Genomic DNA, 23012 nt, shown 5'->3' on the forward strand with positions numbered 1-23012 from the left:
AATTGTGTAATATGACCTAATGTAGGCATAAGTCAGGAGTGGAGATATTAGTTCTTTACAACATAATTGTCCCAGGACTTCAGTTATTGACAACCCTAATGTGTCACAATAGACCAATAAGGAAGCAAGGACCAGGCAGGTGTAGAGGATAATCCAGAGCCAGGATCAATTACTGAGGATCAGGCTTAGCTAACCCTTCCTGCAGGCTTACGTCAGAGCTGAGTCTGCAAACTGAAAATCGTTCCGGGTATTACAAAGCTGTCTGGTAACATTGTAACATTAATGGTTATTTGTTTTTTATAAAACAAACTACGATCATTATTAGGACGTAGAGCAGATCTGGGCCCATGCGCTATCGAGTTACGCTGGTTAGAGTTCAAATGTTATAATCGAAATTTTCCTTGATTTTACAGACAATTCTTAATTTAATCTCAGATTCAGAATTTAACAATTGAATTAACAACCCCTAAGAAAAAGTTTTTAAATTCCTTAATTTTTATCATATTGATATGACCGTAGTAATACTGTACTAGAAAAGTATTGAATTATTATGCGTGATCATCCATTGCATATCATTTGTTGAGACTCAATTCCAGACGTTCCACTGTTGCGTCCCGTTGTAACATTTCCTACTTCTTTTCAACTTTTTCTAATAAAATGACCCAGGATTATTTAACAATTTAAAAGTGGATAATCAACCTTTTTCTTGGGTAGGATCTAGTAACAACGTTCAGAGATACATATTAGTGGTGCAAACACCCCCTTACTTTGATACCCGTAGATCAGTGGTAGCATATTGCACTGAGAAATCAGATATTTATGGGTTCGTGAACTTAAATTATTGTGCACGTTTTGCCGTTTGCTTCATTCCCAAGCATGATTATGATTGAAAGAATTGTCCCTCTTCTCTGTGTACCTGTCCAATGTCCAAGTCCCTCACGAGGTATGCCAGGGGTGGAGCGTCAAAACATCGCGTGAGCTTCACTTTACAAGGGCAATTTGTCGAGCGAAGCGTGCGAGACGACTTGCAGCTGCTGCCCGTAAACGGAAACAAACGTTTTGAGCGCACCGGAACATGTCAATCGAACCCTTTGACTCCGGCCGCTCACAATTTTATTTATTATCACCTTCCGACATGGTGCCGGAGCCACTCGGTGGAAACGCCGCCCGTGAGAATCGGGCAACTGAAAACTGTGCTTCTGGAACCCCTCTGCTGTTACTGGCGATGAGTGAGGAGAGAAGCAGCAAAAGATAGTGTACTTCAACAGAGGAATAGGCAGACAATGGCAATGCAGTAGTTTGTAGATTGTACATGTATCAAAGGACTATAAGTGTTTTTAATTATGATGTGTAGATTTTTTGTGTTTGTTTTTCACTTTTGAAAATCGTGTTTTAGTAGTACCGGTATCCAATTTAGTTGAATATAAACTGTGTCTTTTATCTTTTATACACAGGATTCTTCACCTCTTAATTAAATTTCTGTCATTTAGGTTAGGCTACTAACCTTCATCTATTTTACAAAATGTATTTATGAAGTCTTGAATTACATTTTTTTTATCTGGCTGTATGAAAAAATCGTTAAAACGTGAGAGTTTATTTTTTACTGAAGGAAAGTTATTTCGAGATTGAGGTCTTATCTTTATAACATGAACCTTTGGACAATCGACTTGCTTGCCAAATAATACATGTTTCTCACTCAATTTTAAAGTTAATATTCTTTTCAATGGCACATACCTCCCCACATTACCTAGTGTGTTTTTTCCATTTAAAAATTACGTTTGAAAATGGGAGTTTATGTGTGTGCGTATTTTGGAAGATACATAAATAGAGATAAAAATTACCATTTGCTTTATTTTGAACCTTTTAACTGTCGAGATACTCACCTCAAAATTTGAACCGCGATTAATGGATAGTTTTAAATATAATTAAAGCTACCTATTTTAATCTTTTTTTTATTTTGAACATTTTCGCTGTCGAGATACTGGCTACGTCCAAATTCACCAACATTTTTGGGGTCATTTCTAATGTCCAGATTCACCAACTTTCTACCTGTAGCAGGTACGATATTTCTCCCGGCGGGCGGGGAAGGAATTCCGAATAGTTTGCCCTCGCCTGCTCCGTCTCGTCTCGGCGAGAGTGTACTTAGCCCTAATAGTACTGTTTAAGCTGTGATTGTTTCAGGCAGCTTTAGGTTAGGTTAGGTTAGGTTTGGTTAGGTTAGGTTAGGTTAGGTTAAGTTAGGTTAGGTTAGGTTACAGTACACTCTCGCCGAGACGAGATGGAGCAGGCGATGGCAAACTATTCGGAGGGAATTCCTTCCCCGCCCGCCGGGAGAAATATCGTACCTGCTAAAGGTAGAAAGTTGGTGAATTTGGACATTAGAAACGACCCCAAAAATGTTGGTGAATTTGGACCTGGCCGAGATACTTACCTTAAAATTCGAACCACGATTGAACAATAGGCTTCACTCCAATTAAAGTTAACTATTTCGTATTGCAACGTTAAAAGAAGAAATAATAACTGCCTAAACCTCATTCCTATTATTTCCAGCAAAAAGCCCTCTGTAACAAATAGAATTATGCATTTCCATATCACTTTACCAACATTTCGAAAACACCAGCAAGAGTGCTATTGGCCTATAATCAGTGACGCCAGCTCTGTCGCCTCGTCGTCGCGTATCAACACGTTATGCAAGATCGTTCCCAGGGAATCTCGGGAGAGGTGTAAGCCGATCATGTGGAAGTGATGGGGTAGATGTCCAAGGGGCCTGGGTGGGCTCCTAGGAGGCGACAGCTATCCGAGCACTGATTCACGCATTAGCATACGCCCGTGACCCGAGAGGGCCTCGTAGCTGAAGATGAGGCTGTCTCTCGTAAAGTGTTGACAATTACTTTAGAGTATCAATCGAAGGGATAATGATTGTTAGAAGTTTACTAAAGATGAACTTGGTGGCAATAGTATTTGTAGAGTATTGATCGAAAGGAATAATAGTGTTAATTTTTCTGAAATCTGAAATTAGGAGAATAGACTATAAGACTATAAAGATCGAAATATTGATAGGCAGATGATATTGCCAATCGAAATTATAGTTTGTGGTTTGTTTTAAATATGAGCTTATGCGATTATTCTAACGAATAATTAGTAAGCTCTTGTGGTACTAAAATGAGTTTTAGAATGGGTTTATGTTACAAAAAGGCTAAAAATGAACCCGATTAAAAAATTTTAACTGTGAAATCCAAGTTGATTTTAAATTGTTGTAAAAAATAGTTCTCAGACCGAGGGGATTTGCATGATTATGTTAGTTTGAAGCTTGTCTTAAAAATAAACTGTGATTATTAGACTAATGAATAATTAGAAAGCACTTGTTCTGCAATATTAAAAAAGTGGGTTTATGTTGCAATTAGTGCATTAATTTATTTGAATAAAAATATCGTCAAATCCTAGTTGTTGTTAAAGTTGTCTAGCAACTCGTTCTATGCCAAGCTTCATGCTCTAGATTTCCTATGGTAATATTTAAGATCAAGGATGTAAATTTTCTTATACCTAAAATTGTGTCTCAGAGAGATTTTTTCGGGCTACAAGTGATAAAGCACTGTCTTCTGTCTACCAAATATAATTTTGCTAAACCGTAATTGATTCCAACTCGTCGGTTTCCTTTAACCATTGCTAAACGTTACCTAAAGTTTCATCATGTTATATCAAGTCTGGAGATTTGCCCAGAAGTCGCAACAGTGTAGTTTGAAGACAGTATCGACTGGTCGTCTCCCCAATGGACGCCGCGACGCCGACGCCTGCGTGTAGCGTCGTTGCCATGACAACCTCTCCCTATGTACCGCCCCTCGTACAGCCAGCTCTCTGTTCCAAATATAATCATCCTACGTCTTCACCAGTTATCGTGTTCAGAAAGCAGAATCGTAGCACTGTTTGCTTAAATATGTATATTTGTTTTGCACAAGTCTGTTAATAAAAAAAAGTTGTTGTGAAGTATGAATTCGGAAAATGTATTATTTATGATATTACAAAAATGAGCCGTATGTGTATAGTTATATTAGGAATAAACCAGTTAAGACAAACACACTAAATATGGGAATCATAAACCCACTACAATATTGACCTAGAGCTCTAGTGAATTATCCACTTCCGCGCCATCACTTTGTTGGAGAACAAGTGAGAGCTTTTATGCGAAAAACTACTTGTTTTAAACTAAAGGTACGGCATAAAATTAATTTATTGCGTGGGAATTGATTGTCAATGATCAAGTCTAATTTCAACACTGAAATTACCATCTTTAGAAAATTACTTATAAACCTGTGTTTAAAGTAAATATACTTATTTATACGATTTTTGATGAACGATATGAATTATACAAAAATCATTACAGAATGTAGAGCAGGTTTTGGAGCATTCAATATGAATGTAGAAATTTTAAATCTTGCAAAGTGCTGGAGGGAACAGGGCTTAGCTTTGAAAATACCAAGACTTAAAATAAAGATTTATTTTAATAACATAATACAAATATTTAATCGAAAACTTTCTTGTAAAATGAAAACGAAGAAAGGCCATAATAAATTATGTACAATAAACTAAAGTGGTAGATGTAAAACATTTTAGACCCTTTAAATCAATAACGTTTATAAGAGATACTGAACTACAGTAAAAAATTGTTTTTGATTAGTATTTAACCAGTAAGTTGTCAACAAACAATTGCATTTGATTACATTTACAGAAATTGAAAAAAAACGTAAATCAAGATTTTAACATACCTTTTGTTTTATACACTATTGACAACTCATTAACACCAAGTTTCATCGAGACTATTGAAATCTAACATCACCTAACATAAAAATGAATGTGACACTGAGAGGTTATTTATCATTAAACACATGTTGGGGTCTGTTCACAAATAGTTGTGACACATAAAAAATATCGATTCTATCCTAAAACACAAATAATGGCGGTTCAGTTGTGATGACCGTGAGGCATCTCTGTTTTCTTGCGGCCCTAAAACAAAGAGTAATAAAAGAGTAATAAGTTACAAAGAGTAACACTCCACTTATTTTTATCTTGATTCACTGTGCTATGGAAGGTCAACTATGTCCATTGTTGCATTTATTGATGTCACACAGTTTAGTTTGTTATTCTATGTTTACTTAGAGCAGTAACTGTTACAGTACATTGGTTAGTTTAATAACTTGGTTTTATCTGATAAATCTGCTCACATCATAGAATTTGCGCTGAATGTATCGTATTTTACCAGGCTAATAACGTATTTAATACTTTTACATTGATACTGTACTGGGCTTATCGAAATGTCCTAAAAAATAAAAATAGTTTACTATGTGAGTAAATAAGTTCGAAATTTTAACATTTCGTTAGATATTTCATTTAGAACAAACAACCTAGGATAGATAATTTGATTTTAAGTATAAGCTATAAGAATATAAGCTTATATAGTTACATACTTCTTTTCAGAGTCACAATTTTCTGCATAAATATAAGAGAAGTCTGGTTACGTACGTAATCAAAACTATAAAGATCATTGCGAGAGTCAAAAATAAATATTATATGCTTCTTTAAAAAAAAATTGCTCAAGAAAATATGGTAAAAATAAAAAAAAATTAAGATATACACTGTATTACATCAATATTAGAGAAAACGTTAACATGCTAAATAGTTTAAACTTGTCTGAACATAATGGGTCACCAAGTAGAATTGAAGTGATATGCTTTCTTTTTTTACAAAATACCATAGAATTATTAAACCCTGTGATTATTAAAGGAAATGATAACAAAAGGACAATAATAAAAACAAAAGGAAATAATAAAAACAAACAAGTCATAAACAATATTTTTATTTTAAATACATGCTTTGGTAAATCTGTAATAAAACTATCTACATGCATACATAAAAATAAGAAAATGCAACATAAGAGTGAAATATTTACAAATTGAACTGATGAAATTTAGATTTTTTAAATATTATAAAATCTAACAGTTTATCATTTTTAATTTTGATTTTCGACAAAAAATCTATTAACAATACTGAAAAATAGTAATAAATTGAAGCATAATACATTTTAGATTCGAGTATAGTGCACGATTGTCAATCTATTAACAGGCTTATACGATAATATCAAACATTTATATTTAAAATACCAAAACTACCAAATTCCGATAATTTAACCATCGCTTCAACACTGAACACTACATAATCCAATTACCAATCAATGTCACAGCAATTATAATTTCCAGTACAAAGAGAGAATAAACACTACAATTCCGATTTACGCCCTTTGTTGACTGAGCTCTTAGGCAGTGCAATGAGAATTCTAACACTTGCGCGTCCCATAATCCTCAGCGCAATCGACGCTGAGAACGCCAGCCTGATCACACGAGAGATCCCTCCCGTCCGGGCAAACTCACGGACTACAGCTTTGGAGGATTAGTTTAAACTCTTCATGAGCTGGCATTGTTGTCAGGGAAACTATTCATTGTCACCGTCTTAACACATCAAGTGTGGCTATATATTAAGGAGAATGTAAATTGACTAAGTTCGAAATACAGAAAGACTTAGTAAATCCTGATGATCTTTAAACGTATCTGAATACAGCTCGTTTCTTTATATGTCCCTTAGCTTGGTTTACTTTGGAAATACGAACAGTTGTTTGATTCTTCGTTAAATGTGATAATTTAATTTCAACGCGACGGTGGAAAATATGATCAATGAGCTTGGTAGTTGGTAAAATAAAATAAATGGTTTTTACCATTTATTAAATTAAAAAAATGTGGTTTTACTTGTAAAAATATAGGTTGTTCGTTTAGAAATTCTGTAGTAACAAAAAGAAGTGTTAAGGGCTTGAATAAATTCAGAAAAAAATATATCCCAAATGTGCACATTGACTGCACAAAAATTATATTCACATCACTGTTTTTGGCACAACATGAATTAATAGACTACAGTATTTAGACAAAAGATTTGAATCCTAAGACCGGTGATTTTCACCCTATTAAAACTTCCTTACAACGTATTTAACCCTTGTGCAAGGGTCGAAATAATTATCTAATTATTCAGGCCAAAACAACCAGCACAAAGGAACAAAACAGTCATTTAACAAACTAACGACTGGTTTTTACGTGTCCGCGTCCCTTTAAAACAATGGCAGCGACAAGGGAAGGGCGTAGGGCCATTACAAGGGCAAAGGTCATTTAGCTGGACACAGCCCTTTGACTAATGTCCTTCACGCCCTGATATAAATAATACACATCTGCCAACAACCGGACTGCCAGGGCTATTTGTAAATGTCTACTATTCATAGGATGAATAATGGGTCGAGATCAATGCTAGTCTGGGAACGTAAAGGTAATAAACGTTCAAGTAATAATTTATACAGTTACTAACATGTTCAGTGTTGAAATGCACTAAGAGATTACATTATAAAGTTTAAACTTTTAAATAAGCATTAGGGTGACATACAAAACAAAAGTTTATAAAATAAAATCACGAAATTGTTTGTAAGATTTCCAAGATTTGTATGTAAAAATAAAAATAATATTTTCATGCTAAAATGGTTCATACATGACAGTGAATACTAAAAATATAAGAAAAAACCGGGAGTTAAAATTAACGTACATGCTTCAAGAACTATGATCACATTTCACTTGTTAATGATTTCTGTGACGTAAACTAACTCTTTTTAAACAAAATTTTCTATAAGACCTAAATATTTTGCACATTCATAGTTTGTATTTTAACTTTTAATACTACATTCATTCACAAACAAATCTTGAGATTTTTAAGATAATCTTTTTCAATCCTTTTTCCAAAACACCAAATATTCAAGCGTTTTCCACAACAGACAAGTGGGACAGAACGTAAAACTAAAATAAAATCTTAAACAAAAGCGTTGCATTTACATAACAAAACTGAACGTAACGATATGTACAAGACGTTGGGAGGGGAGGTCTACGGGGGTGTTAGTCCTACTTGTAAGCTAAGGCCGACCCTTGGCGGAGCCCCGTGACAACGTCCTTGGTGGTGCGTGGGCTGCTGAAGACCTCCACCCATGCGGAGCTGCAACAGAAAACCAGGAGTCAGTCGGGGACGTTGCTAGAGCAGGAAGGTGGGAGAACCGAGAGGTGGCAGTGGAACTTTGGGATAAGTAATGGAATTATATAAGGTTTAATAGGGAATAATTAATGGAGGATGTTACAGGAAAAAACAAGGTCTGCGATGTAGGTCAGGGCAGTAATGAAGAGAGTAGGGAATATGATAGGAGAATTGGGACAGAAAAATGTATAAAAGGACCAGTGAAGAGGATAATGGAGATAAACAGCAAACTGTCGCAAAATAAAATCGTGGAATTGGAAAAAAGTAATTGGTGTATTAAATGTATATTGTTTGCACAAGCACATCAAACAGTTCAAATGAGACAGCCTTATGTGCAATGATAGAAAGAACATTGTATAAGCAAAAGTAGGATCGAGTGTGGTAAACAAATAATAGTGTACAATTTTTATAAGAAGTTGAGAGACTGGAGAGGGAAGCCATGATTGATTCGGAGATTTTGTCACTTGTAGATGAATATGGTCAAAACGAAGTCAAAATGAGATTGGGACTAAAAAAGACGAATCTCAGAACTTCAAGTCAATAAAAGAGAGAGTGGTTGTGTAATATTATTATTTACTATTATTATTTTATTAATGTAGTTCTGTAGACCATAGATCAAAAATGATAAGAGTGTGACTTGCATGTCCCCCACCACATTTTTTATATAGCTTAAACAGGACTTTGTAGCAAGACGCGTTTCATTGCAGACCCATCATAAGACATGCGATGAAATAATTCTTCATGCAAACTTGCATATTTGTAAGTTACAGCTATAAGAAAATTATAATCTGCATGGTATTGGAGTAAGTTTTGTGAGATCTACACCAGTTAAATCTATATGGATTTGGACTAAAATTCTGCTGAACGTAAGAAACCTAAAACACCCACAATTCCTTTCATTTCATCCACCTTTTTAATTCCACAAATACCGACCATTAGGACCAGTGAGTAATGAAGACATTTAGAACTGTCGGAGGCGTCCAAAATGGCGAGGCCTCCCGGGGGCGATTGACATATTGACATTTTTAGCCCCGGGGCCCAAATTACTCCCGGGATTGTTTTTGGGGGCAGCAGGGAGTCCACGCCGCCCGTGCTGCGAGTTTGCATCAACAATGCTCCACTACGGGGCGCTCCAAACGTCCTTGTCACCCTTATGTTTTCTAATGTGTTGTATACATTATTAAAACTGCTGTTTTCACTGCCCGACGGGTGAATTACATTAAAGAAGATTGCGTCCAGGGATTGTCGGCTTATTGTTTGGAGTAAAAAACATTGACAAAGTGATAATGTGATCGATTGAAATTGATTCTTGATGCTTTGGCTGGTTTTCTTTATTGGTTTACTATAGGATTAGATAATTTGACAAAATAATAAGAGCGCGAAGAGATCAGAGATGTATTGAGACAGGGTCACTGACTTTATTAAAGTGTAAAATATACAGTATGGTATGCACATTACCTTGTTCTTTTTAAATAATCAGAAAATAACAAAAATTACTGAAAATAACAATAATGTTATTTTTAAGATTAAATCTTACATATTTAGCACTTGATTTAGCGTTTATTTGCCACATTCAAAAAGTAAAACAATTGTCACGATCTTAATTTTAATGAGAATTATTAACGTTTTAACTAAACTAACGTTCTGTACAAATAAGACACTGATAAGCTTCTCATCAATCAGAAAAGCTATGAAATCTTATTCTTAATATTCACCACATCCGGGAAAAATACATATTTGTTTTTTAAAAGTCCATATCATAATTTTGATGAGAATCGTGAAAATATGAATTAAATTAACGTTGAGTACACAGAGAGTACTCATCAAACAGAAGATAGCTCAGTAGGTAAATTACGAATTTGATTACTTCTCGAGGATCCCACCGCCTGCGCCTGCTCCGCGCAGGATGGACTCTCTCCCACGGTTTTTGTCAGGATTATCCTCAGTAGTTGTTTGCCGTACATTAGACGAGGTATCACCCTCCACCTACCTGCCCCGGGCACCTTGTTGATCTTCAAAGCGAAAATCCGATCATCCGTTGATTACCAGTCTAAATAATCATTATACTAAACCCTCCCGCGCCCCGGGATACGGCTTGTCACGGTTAGGTGCCTTGATTGGCGAGAATAGGTTCGACAAACTTTTAGAGTAACATTTGTGGCTTTCTACGAACCCTTGACAAATTAGATCTATTTTTCATATGTTTTTAACTCCTTTTTTGTTTCGAAATCCAGAAAATATTTTTACAGTTGGATTTACAACAATCTAATGTCGTAAACAATCAGACATTCAATAAAATAATTTAATCAAGCATAAATTTTAAGCTTGATGAAATTTGTGGGATAAAGTACAACATAACCGATGGCTTGTTGTGTTAGTCTATCCAATCAATTGTCATAGTAGCATGTAAGTCATCAAAGAAGTACATCATCTATAAGGATCTAAAGAAAAAGAAAACGAACAATTGTGAAGTCCTTTTGTACCATTAAAGAGGGATAGGAGGGTTCTTTATCACAAGTGGGGGAGAAACTTGCAGGGGTGTTGGAATTAGCTTGGGGAGACGATCACGGGGATTGTACACTTCTGATACATCGAGATCAGCAATTCATTCTGTACTATGATATTGTATAGCTGTAAAGAAGCGATGTGAAGGACATCCTACCTCTGGTGAATAAATAGTAGATTTTTTGTCTTCAGAAAATGTGTTGTTTGATTTTTGTTGGAACTTTATCGAGGTCTTCTACCACCGTTTGTTGTGAGTTTGGGATGAAAACAAATAACTAACTAAGTTTCAAAAATATCATTATTAACATAGTAAAATATATTCCAGGGGATTTTGAATCCATAGTGTAGTCACCATCCATATTATTTGTAAAATACCTTATGTAATTTAGATAAGTAGATTTTGCTGATCCAAATAACTATCGCCCCCAAGCCAGTTTACCTCCTATTTAACCACACTATCAGAGTAAGGGGTGAGGGGAGTTTAGTCAAATTGATAATCGGAGTGAGTTATGTTGCAGCATTTCAGCGCTAAGCCATATCGAGGGCCAAGGGCAATTAATTTAGCAGAGAACATATTCAAATATCAGCTTGACAAAGCGCTCTAAATATGCGAACCCGGGTCAAATCTGCGTATCGATCGCCATCCCGACAAAGGGCAAATCCTTTATCCGGAATTTAATTAAGAAAATACGCGTAGATTAGAGGGGGAGGGTTCATTCGGCAAAGCCTCCTAAATGGAAAACAAGTGCGATTGCGATAGGGGTGGCAGTGATCGCAACAATCGCAAGGAAGCACCTGCCTTCGTGATTACGTCGCCGTTTTGATCGTCACGCAACGCGCATATCAAGCAGGCCGTGTATGCGATGTTACGGCCTGCCACCCTTGCACCCTTGCGCGACGGATCATTAATTATGCGCTAAACGTGTTATCCGTGTTGGTGCGTATGTTTCTGTCTTCTAGTTTGTCAGCGCATAATCAAACTGGGCTGACTGGGTGCATTAGAGCTTTTTATAAGTTCCCTGAATGGAATATCAATTTTACTTTCTCTTTGGTCTCTCTAAACAAAACGTAGGCCATCTCTTCAGTATTCACTACTTCTTCACACACTAAGCTGTTTCCCTTGATCACTTAACAGTGAAAACACTCGTCAAGCGAGCGGTCGTTTTGCAACTTGAAAGGAGCAAAAGAGCTCACTTTACAGAGGAATGTGCACAAAGCTATCAGTGATGCAATCGTCCGCCTAAGCCGTTAATGCGGAGTGGACACAGGACAGTAGCCACGGGGGCGGATTCCCACGGACTACAGGTGCTTACTTCCAGGAACGCGGGGATGACACGGCATAGATCACGATCTGGAGAGGACAATGTCGCGAGAAGCCTACAAAGCAGTGGCAGGTGGATTTATAGCAGCGATTGGGATTGAGACGTCCTGGATCGATATATCACGTCCGGGTTTACGACTGATGAAAAGACTTTTGTCCGGCTCCCGTCTCTCCGGTTGTATTTACTCTATTCGGAAAGAAATGGATAAATCAAATCTTCATTGCGAGATGGGTGATAATGGCTTCCGGCAAGGGATAAAAAGAAGAACCTTTGATTGTGACACTTAAAGGCTTTGCATAATTTTGGACTGAGTTTTCTGATTATGTAATCGTTGCCTGCTAAAACTAGTTGAGAGGTTTCGATGTTAAATTTGTGCAACACTTCATGTCTGTGACCTTGAGGTAGAATGTTCCTTAAGAGTCTTCCGTAGTGGAAGCCATGTTGGATTTCTTCCCCATAAGAACAATGTTAACTTTGGGTCCAAATATCTCATCAGCAAATTGTCATATAATTATGGATAAGGAGTTAAATTTAAGGAATTGCGGTCCTCTAGAGATTGACGTTTTTTATTTCACAATTTTTAATTTTTATAATGAATAATTGATTATTAATTAGCTTAAAATTAAGCTAATTATTGAAAGGAAATGAAAATGGATTTTCGAAATTCAAAAACCTCAGTCACGAGTCTATTATGTTCAAAATACAAATTATAAATTGCAAAGCTATATCTTAACAAATAATGCCGTTACGTGTCCACAAATGATGTAATGTTTAACATTGTTCTTATGGGGAAGAAATCCAACATGGCTTCCACTACGGAAGACTCTTAATGAAGAAATGGTGTAATATTTAGAGAATTTAGTGAATAAAGAACATCTATTGATGTTACGAGTTATCTTGGCTCTCTAATTTTCCAAGAGCTGGCAGCGTAAATTACCATTTTGGTCTCTGCCATCACCCAGACAAACAGGAATAGATATACGATTGTTTTCGGCTATGTTAGACTATGCAAGTGAAAATAATTTACTGTACATACAAAACAGATTTTTTTACTTAAATATTATATATCATAACATCTAAGCGTGACGCAATATGAAATTATGCTTTAGTACTGGGAGTAAAACTCATATTTACCGCACAGCGAAATGTCCTTCAGGAAGCCCCTGTGAAATCAAATAGTCTAAACGTCTTTTCATACACGAAATTTACAGCCTATATCCCTGAAGTCCTAAATGGCGTATCACATATCCACCATTAATTTCCATCAGCACGCCTCGTCCAACAACACAGCGTTGTCCAGCAACAAAGGTGACACGGGGTAACGCTGCGATAGTTCAGCACAAATATTGTCGCGAGAGTTAAATGGGGTGCGAATGGGCAACGTGTCACCGTGATTTGCGACCCGGGGCACACAATGGGTGGAATGTGAGGAGAGCTTCATTTGGAACAGTGAAGCGGTGGACAGCTGCCTTCCAGCGGATTAGAACAGACAACCCTTGACTGAGATGTTACTGTGACTGTGGAGAGTGAAAAGGCAGCGGGCGTGAAAAGGAATTGGATTAGCTTGATCCGGAGGTTTCAGTCAAGGTGAACTTAAGCGTTGAGATCAGATTGAAAGTGTCAAGGAAGAAAGGATTTTTAGCACACGGTTTGTTTAGTCGAGAACCTTAAAGTTTGTTAGCAATTACAACCTAATGCATTTTGCACAAAATGCAATAACAAGAAATTAAAACAAAACTTATTAAACAACTCATTTAAATGTCAAAATGTAGTTTAAGTTATCGTGAGGTGTTTTTTCCTACCATGTGGAACGTAAAAATGAAATTCAAAATCCAACCAGTGGTTATCAAAATATTCATGAAATTGTTGACAAATTAATATCAACACAAAAGGCTATATGAAATGCCATTACCTACACCACTTACAAAACCAAAAGCATTTTTGGCTACAATAAGTCTTAAAAAACCAGTCTTGATACTTATATATATCCTTTTGATATAAAATGTTTACAAAAGGCCTTAAAATTATTTTCATCAAAAAACACATTGATTGACATATTTACGGTGTATCAAGGAGGCCCATCCTCACCCCCAAACAGTTTTCAAAGCAAAGTTTGTTTGAGCAGATTATGATATCCGAGAAGTTACCCCTACAATAATCTTGTAAGTAACAATCCGGCGGGAAGGATTATGATTGACGTGTTTGCAGACAGGGTGCAGGTGGTGGGGGTTGATCTAGCTCTGCACAGTCTAACGCCCCCAACCCTTCCGAGCCGCGGGGCCTGCCACTGCATCCGGCTCTCAATGTTTATCAACGGATTAGGCACAATTATCAATTCAAAGAATCTAATCTGGGAAGGGCTGCTCCGCTGAGAGAGCTTGTCAGGATAGATTGTTTGAAAGAAACGATTTTAGTGCGTAACAAATAGTTTATGGGCGTTTTGTGTCTTGAAATTGCAAATTTTTCAAAGTTAGTTTTAATTAGGGTTGGAAATGCTATATGAAAGGTTCTGCTTATTTGCGGTGTGTATGTTCAAATGATCTATTGAAACGCTAAAAGGTCACGATCAATTTTCTAATCACAGGGAATCGGAGTGACATGAGAAGAAAAGTCAAACTACGGCATTTCCTGAAAACCAACCCAAAGAACAAGGAAAACATTATTTGTTATATCAAACGGTTGATTTAAAATTTTATCCTCAAGATACACCAGATGTTTTGCAATATTGAAAGTTGGAATTTAGGCCTATACGAAATTTCCCATGATTCTAATGAGACGCAATGATTAGTAGATGGAAACATTATGACAGTTCAACCAATCTAAGGATTTTACCTCTAGGTCTTGATCTGGTGCTCGGTCCTGCTGACCTCTGTACTGTCTTTGCTTCTCCTCGAATTCTCTTAATCTGGAGTTGTATCGCTCGATCTGTTCCCTCAACAACGAGTCTTCGTACTGTGGAACAACAAATGACGTTAGGTGGAGTGTAAACTATAAAATCAAAGTATATCAAGCAGAAGTGTCTCTTAAAATGTTCGTTGCTTTGAAATTTCATGAAATTTTGATTAGACTGCAATCATGACTCGCGAAGAGCAATGAAAACTACATTTCCGACTGTCTAAATTGTTGGAATATAAATTGGTTGAGTCAATTGTAAGTAATAAATCAATGCGTTTTACTTACCATTGCCTTTTCTTCGTCAAACTCTAGACAGCCGACGCCGTCTAGCCTCTCCAGATCGACCCATCCTCTCCATCGCACGCAGACGCCGTTCATGATGAAGTGGGACCTGATGTGGACCTGCAACAGGTGATTTTTTTGTTAATATCGCAACATATAAGTGTACAGCTATTCCGGTTTTAATGGCTGAAGGTTTTATTAACAACTCATTGCTTCAATTTGTTTGAGTGACGTGATAACTCAAAGAGGCCGCTCTCGTAAATGAGTTCTAATGTTACTTCCAAACACAAACAGTCAAGGAACATATGGTACATTCAATGCGTAAGCCACCAATAAACAAAGCTACAAAATGGTGTTCCGAGCAATCCTGAAACCTGCATTAAAGTGTATCGGATTGAAACGTAATTCGATTAATGAAATATGCAAACAATTACAAAGTAGTAGGCCTAGTTGGAAGCAAAAACTGCACAAATAATTTAAAACCTGCCCTAATGGACTCGTCAAACTCTATTTGATCCAATCAGACTTTCTCAACCCAATGTAATACAATTTCCGTCTCTACCGAATAAAACGGTTTCACAGAAGGTTGAAGTAAGGAAATTCTAAGGACAAAAGTCTCCCCCAGACAGGAGTGTCGATTTGACACAGACATCAACAGAAGTCAGACGAGCAGCGAAGCGCGACCGTGTTTACAATAAGCATTATTACAATATCAAGCCGGACGGCTATTGTCGGAAGTTTTCGGCCATTGTCGGCAGTTGTCGGGTAATGATATCCGGTGACGGATGGTCCAAAGCCCCCCTCCAGGTGTTGCTACTCAAGAAGACCCTCTTGTGGAGATTGACTAAATAGGGGGTCACTTTCAAGGGCCGCTTTCAAACTCGATCGGCGTGAAATCCATTGTAATTTCGGATTTGTACACATATCCATCAAATTTAGATTGCGATAAAGTCGTCACATGGCAAACGCCGCATGACAAATTGTGAAAACGCAGCTCGTGAATTTGTGTTTCTTAGGTTACAATGAGTGTAAATTGCCCAGAAGCTTACTCCAGTGTATGGAGTAGGCAACGATACAAACTAGATAAGAGGGAGAAGGTAGAGAAGCACATTCAGACAGAAATATAATTTAAAGCAGCATACTGTCGTCTGTAATTGATTCAGCTACGTTCATTTTTATGTAAACTGGCTTTAAGTCTTCCATCGGAGTGGGATGTTAGCGTCCAAAAGATCGTAAACCCATCAGAATAGATTACAAATACAATTTCAAGTTTATATATTGATACATTTCGAGTTTAACATTTACACTTTTGTAGGATTATCGGTACTTTTGTGAATAAATCAATCAGTATCTGTTCCGGCACTGGTTATAGCCACAATAAAGAGTCGAGCCAACAACATTTCAGGCAGAGGGACGATAAACTAAACAAATAATAGAAACGACTGTTTACAAAGCCGACACGGATTTGGCGTCTGGCCGTTGCGTGAAGTACATTAACTGGTCCAAATTAGAGTTTAGTGTCGACAGTGTGAAAAGAAAATTTGGTTGAGAAATCCAAGTGATGTGTAACACTAGTGCTTCTAACGGAAAATCGAAGCAAAAATACCTTCTGTCAGTCGAAAATGCATCCAAACCATATTCACTACTCTCATATCACACTTTATAAGATACAAAACGGTAAGTGTCTATGGTATTTTATTGTGTTGTACCAATGGTTCTAGTAGAACCAGAACTTTGTTTTTCTTATCAGTTACTCGAGTAATATTCTTGACTTAACATTCGTACCATCCACTTTTCGTGCTGCATAAAAATGTGGTTATTGTCAATGATCATACTAACACTTTTTCGTGGGTAGGTTAAAAGTTCAGAACACAGCTCATTAACACAGTTACCACGTCCACATTTGGTCTTTTTGACAGTCCAGTTGTCCCTAAATGAACCTGGCGTGTAACTAAATTTCTGGAGAAAATCCCAAAACATTTGCGAATGCGAAAAGAAAGAATCAACATAAAAAAGATCTTTTACACCAACAAAAGGTCCATCGGAGGCGTTTAAAACGATGCTGTGACCTTTTTAGGATTCATTTCTAAGGAAAAAGAAAGGACATCACTGCCGACAAAGGCGTTCAAAGTGTGCCTGAAGAGGAAAAAAAGAATCTGTAGATTAAATCTGAAACAGTCCTCGAGGGGTCGTCAAAGGCAAAGGCAACTAAGAGAGGTCATTGCTATATCACTTTCAGCGAGATATATATCAAAAGAATCCCTGACAAAGACGTACAAAGTGTCCTTCTTCACAGCAAGGATCTGTTGTTTGGCAGGTACGGATACAAGGATCTATTGTTGAGACTCTGGACTACTTTATTTGATACCGGATACTATAGCAGAATCTAAAGTAGAATAATGTACACACCAGAGAGCACAGAATAGAAATCCTGTGCTCTCTGGTACAAACCTAGCTATTAAGGGATCAGTTATACGATGTTTATAAGCTTATGGACAAATTTCACAGTTTTTGTTTACACCCAAACGCACTCGTTTCAACGTACTAATCAATTATTGATTAAAATATTCCCCTTGTCTCAGAAGCCATATTTCTTTCTAGCTAGTTGAACCGACAGCGTTTAATGAATGTCCGTAATCATCAAGCAAAACAATTGTTATTGGCTTCGTTTTATTTTCAAACCTTTTTAAATTTTTTGAAATATTATCAACATTGCTTTGACATAGTTTTAACGAAGGACTGTGTTAAAATTAAAACTCCGTGGGGTGCATTAAAATAATAATTATTGTTTACTTTCCATGGTTCTAAAACGACTTGAATGCGTGGTTGTGATGAAGTCAATGTTTTTGAGAAATTTGGTGAATTTTGATGAATTATTTCATTTTTAACGTTTTATTTTTTTACTACCTGAAAATACATTACGTATGTTGTTACCTATTGTATATGCATAACCAAATGTTTTCTAATTTCCTTGACTATTGTTTTACACGATAGCCTTGTGATAGAGAGTTATTTGTAAAACAAACTGAAATGTATTATCACAAATTCTGAACATTTTGCTGTGAATCTAGGAATGAAAAGACCCTTGTCACCTATCCATATCAGTCTGTCAGCAGGCATTGTAAAACGGAGAAAGAACTGGACAGGAGGGCCAAAAGTCGAATCTACCCAAAGGAAGTGTGTGTGGATTTGTGTTCAAGAAGAAAACGGGAAAAAATATTTATCACAACTCTCCCAATGTTTCTAAACATTACTTTTAACATGTTATTTGTATTACAGTTACATAACTACAATCCATACAAGTCTAAGCGTATACTGTTTGCTTATCCTTCTTTCATATGCTGATAATATAAAGCTTGCAATAATAATATTAAGCTTTTTGCAATCGTTTGAAGTTTCAAAGAAATTATTACAACGATTATAACGTCAGGCAAGCACAAAACATTGTTCGGCATGTTTTACAACCTCTTTTTGCTTGTTAGCATAACTTGGTCTTCACAGCCGCAAAAACTGTGGTGTGAATTGTCGGGGAAATAAATATGTGCACTCGAGTTTGAGCCTAAATATCTCTGAGATGAATTATCAGATTTTGTTGAAACAAAAATTAAATGTAAGTTTGTTTAAATACATTTTACGTGGTAACAATTTAAAAATTTTCCGTTTACCAGAAAAATTTATATAGTTGAAAGATCCTAAAAAGTACCGGTTTTTAAGGAACTCTGCACTAACACTGAACTTTAAAAATTAATTGTAAACAAACCACTGAGCCAATCTTTCTGAAATTTTTATGGCTTATTGGTAGGTTTATTGTTAACATTTCCATGCATTTTAAAATTTTTACTCACAATAGTTTTTATGCTGCTGTTAATTTTTAAAACCTATGCTAACATCGTTAATAAGACGCTAAAAATTTCGTTCAAAATACCATCGTGTTTGTCGTGACACAAGAAATAACACCAATATGATAGATTTATAATGCGAACAAAGGTGTTTTTAAACAGATTTATATTTGTAAACAAAAATTTCTCCCGCGACTGGCAGCGGGCCGCCTGGTGTGCGTACGATATTTCCCAGCCGGGCGGGAGCGCGGCGAATCTGCGACGTTGCCGATGTGTACCTGGCCAGTGGCCACCACACTGACATTGCATGGGCAGCCTATTCACTCACGGCAAACAACTTTGAAAATCAATATTTAGCTTCTGCCTTAATTTTTCGATCGTTGGAAACATTTTTTGCACGTAAAAATCATATAAGTACCTTCGTATCGCTCCCACGGTAAATTGGTCCACATTTATCCTTGTTCCGATGTTAAAACAATTGGCCACATGATCATACACGGGATAACGTTTGTCACAGCACTTTTCTTTTTCCGCATGAAAGAAACAAATCGCACTAACTATCATCTGTATTTCACCATCGAAAAAATTCCGGCGAGGAGCCATTTTCGAATAGATGTTACCGACCGGTGTAAAAATCTAAGACGAACTGGTTAGCTTGGTTAGTCATCTCTCATAGCGACCATAGTTCAAGAAAGGTGGGAGCTAATGTTTACATTCCATTACTCATCGGATATTCCAGCTGAACGCAACACTTCCCGGAAAGGGTGATGACCGCTCCGATTTCTACTCTCAGTTGTATATTTAAAAGTGGCAAATTAAAGAAACCATAAAATAAATACTGGTGGAAAATATTTACTTGGCGTTTAGCTGTTATAATTTTTTAACTAGCTCAATCAACACAAAACAGTTGGCTTGTTGCTTGTAATACAAAATTAATTTTTCATACCACCATAGTTAACTTATTATAATGTATTTGTTTCATGACTAGTTAATTAGAATATATTGTTAGTAAATTTATGTAAATTTCAAACTAAATATTGATATACACAGTTGTTTGCCGTGAGTTAATACCGATGCAATGTCAGTGTGGTGGCCACTGGCCAGATACACATCGGCAACGTCGCAGATTCGCCGCGCCCCCGCCCGGCTGGGAAATATCGTACGCACACCAGGCGGCCCGCTGCCAGTCGCGGGAGAAATTTTTGTTTACAAATATAAATCTGTTTAAAAAACGCCTTTGTTCGCATTATAAATCTATCATATTGGTGTTATTTCTTGTGTCACGACAAACACGATGGTATTTTGAACGAAATTTTTAGCGTCTTATTAACGATGTTAGCATAGGTTTTAAAAATTAACAGCAGCATAAAAACTTTTGTGAGTAAAAATTTTAAAATGCATGGAAATGTTAACAATAAACCTACCAATAAGCCATAAAAATTTCAGAAAGATTGGCTCAGTGGTTTGTTTACAATTAATTTTTAAACTTCAGTGTTAGTGCAGAGTTCCTTAAAAACCGGTACTTTTTAGGATCTTTCAACTATATAAATTTTTCTGGTAAACGGAAAATTTTTAAATTGTTACCACGTAAAATATATTTAAACAAGCTTACATTTAATTTTTGTTTCAACAAAATCGGATAATTCATCTCAGAGATATTTAGGCTCAAACTCGAGTGCACATATTTATTTCCCCGACAGTAAATATCCCGCCCAAGATAACTATTTTTACTCTGAAGGGAAGTTGAATGGCAGGAATAATAAACATGGCCGTTTTTTTTATGTAGTTGCAGTTTTTTTTTTTTTTTTTAATTGCCAATCATGCTATAAAAGAGTTAAATAAACAAAATACTTGTTTAGTCTTGATTCAACTGGGACCCAAAGATATTTAGGCCTTCTTGCTTATTTCACTTTTAAGTACAGTTTGGTCACAAGTTTCCCCCACATTTTGATTAATTATAATCTGTTTAAAATCATTTTAAGTTAATTTTTACTACGTTTTTGCTTTATAGACTAAGGACTAAAAGGAACCAGTTGGATGTCCATCCTACCAAGGTTTAACAGTTTGTTACAAACTGTTAAATTAGCAAGACCTTCCTAAAATTGAGTACTTTAAAGCACATTGCGGAATATACCCGTCAAATATCATTTTAACACATTTTAACCTTATTGTCTTGAAAACAAATATTTTTCAAATGCACACAAACATATCCTAGATCAGCAATTTGTTAAATTAACCAATTTAAGCAACACAAATAAAGTAAAAGCCTTTTGAACAAATAGTTTTGCCAAACTGGCTTTTCTGAGGAAACACAAGGGCGAGAATCCGAGAAGGACAGGGAGTAAAATATTTACAACTGCAGACAAAGGTCTTCAGACGCGGACGATACAAAGTCATATTTATTGTTATTGCGACTCGGTCGGGATGGCTTTTTGAAATATTGCCCGCGGCACTTTGGCCGACCCTCCCACTTCTGTGAATAGAAAGCGGCGCTTCTAGAAAATTGAAACAAGGGAGGGCTTATATGGGGCCCATAAAGTGCCTTCTTGGGACGAACCCTTGTACCTGCTTGTGTTAGATTGGAATTTTGAAATGTTTGGGACAGAAATTCAAACTGAGGCATAGGAACATATAAGGACATAACATATAGGAACATATAGGAACGTAGAAAATGATCAGAATACTGAGTAATAACTTCAAAATTGACATTTTATATACTCTTGTTGGGTTGTTCATACTTCTTATTCCACATAATCACATAATTGAAAACCAGAAGAAACAAATCAAATTTACGAAGCATTTTTGTCGCCGATCAGCTGATTAAAATAAAAGTTTGAGTAAATTAAACTATTTACTCTTGCAATAGCCTCATAGGCTGACAGTTCAAAGTATAACACATGAGTGCGTGTGCCATATGCAACAGAAATAAAATAATAGTGTTAAGCTTTGTAGTTTCAAAACTTGTGCAAACCTTCCAGATAAAAAATTAGACTTTATGTCACAATTCAGCATTACCAACTAAATAAGAGCAAATTACCCCAAAATATACCTGATTGTTTTTTAACATGAAATTTTCCAAACTCCAAATAGGTTGTACAGTAGACGTACAAAACTGTGGTACAAAGCGTTCGTACTAACGGCCAGACCTATTGTGTCTGTCGCACGTCTTAATGCCATAATTAATCACAGGGTCACTATTCAAATCCTTTAACACCTTGTAACAAGAATGATTTAGGTTTTTTGCTGCCCGCGCGTCGCGCCCTGCCCTTCTTTAATAAACAAATTTATTACTCTGACAAAAGACTCACCGTTTAGCGGAATGACCCTGCATTGTTTGAACAGTATAAAAAACTTGTTGAACGTCGAAGTCAAGTTTTTACTAGTAGAGCATCAACCTTCGCACACATCAGACAATGTAATTTGTCAGTCAGGAGAGCTTAGAGATCAAGTCTATCTCAGCCTTAAAAAAGGATAACATGTTTAGAGATATTGAGTGATAATAATAAGTTTTATGTTGTCAAACGCCAATAGTAGGTCTACACAGTATACACACCGAATTCAAACCTGCATACTTTTGTATCAAATCTACAATTTGATTTTGTATGTTTGTGACCAAGATCACTTCCATATGCACTGAATAAGTCGATCTTTCGATAACAGTTATTTGAAACACAAAACCCAGTTGATAATAATCTTTATCACAAATTTAGTTTAATTACCATACCATTTTGGTATGAGACGAAACCGGGTGAATTTCAACCCAAGTGAGTGATGTGTGTTGAGCGAAGTGAGCGTTTTGTTAGTCAGCTGTTTCTTCAGTCAGGAAAATATATCAGCCCAATGATCAATACATTTATTATTGTGTAAGAATACCGAATATTTGCTCTACCACGGATGTCTAACTCGAGATAGAGTGCCTCAGGCAGAAGCTATATCCACTATACACTTCCCAGATTGGACCTTAGACCATGTTATCTCGAGCCTGTAATTTCGTCCCGGTAAATTACCTCGGATAAAAGTAATTTCGGGTAATTGTACAGTTTAGAGAATGATATTTCTACCG

At 36.4% G+C, this 23012-nt stretch overlaps 1 protein-coding gene across 1 annotated transcript in view; it reads right to left on the reverse strand.

Annotated features, from left to right (window-relative positions):
• Positions 1-4614: 4614 nt before the first annotated feature.
• LOC128999981 (protein big brother) overlaps positions 4615-23012 on the reverse strand; it is a 46321-nt gene continuing 27923 nt past the window's right edge. Inside the window, exons 4-7 of the mRNA XM_054426807.1 lie at positions 15114-15230; positions 14766-14885; positions 7984-8070; positions 4615-5001 (exon numbers count right to left, since the gene is read on the reverse strand). Coding sequence (XP_054282782.1) covers positions 4960-5001; positions 7984-8070; positions 14766-14885; positions 15114-15230 — 366 coding nt within the window. The 3' untranslated portion in view covers positions 4615-4959. The remainder of the gene's footprint in view (positions 5002-7983; positions 8071-14765; positions 14886-15113; positions 15231-23012) is intronic.

Source organism: Macrosteles quadrilineatus, unplaced genomic scaffold, assembly GCF_028750875.1.
Source record: "Macrosteles quadrilineatus isolate MER2022 unplaced genomic scaffold, UCM_ALF_1.0 Scaffold_8__2_contigs__length_117827958, whole genome shotgun sequence".
In the NCBI taxonomy this organism is placed as follows: Eukaryota; Metazoa; Arthropoda; class Insecta; order Hemiptera; family Cicadellidae; genus Macrosteles; species Macrosteles quadrilineatus.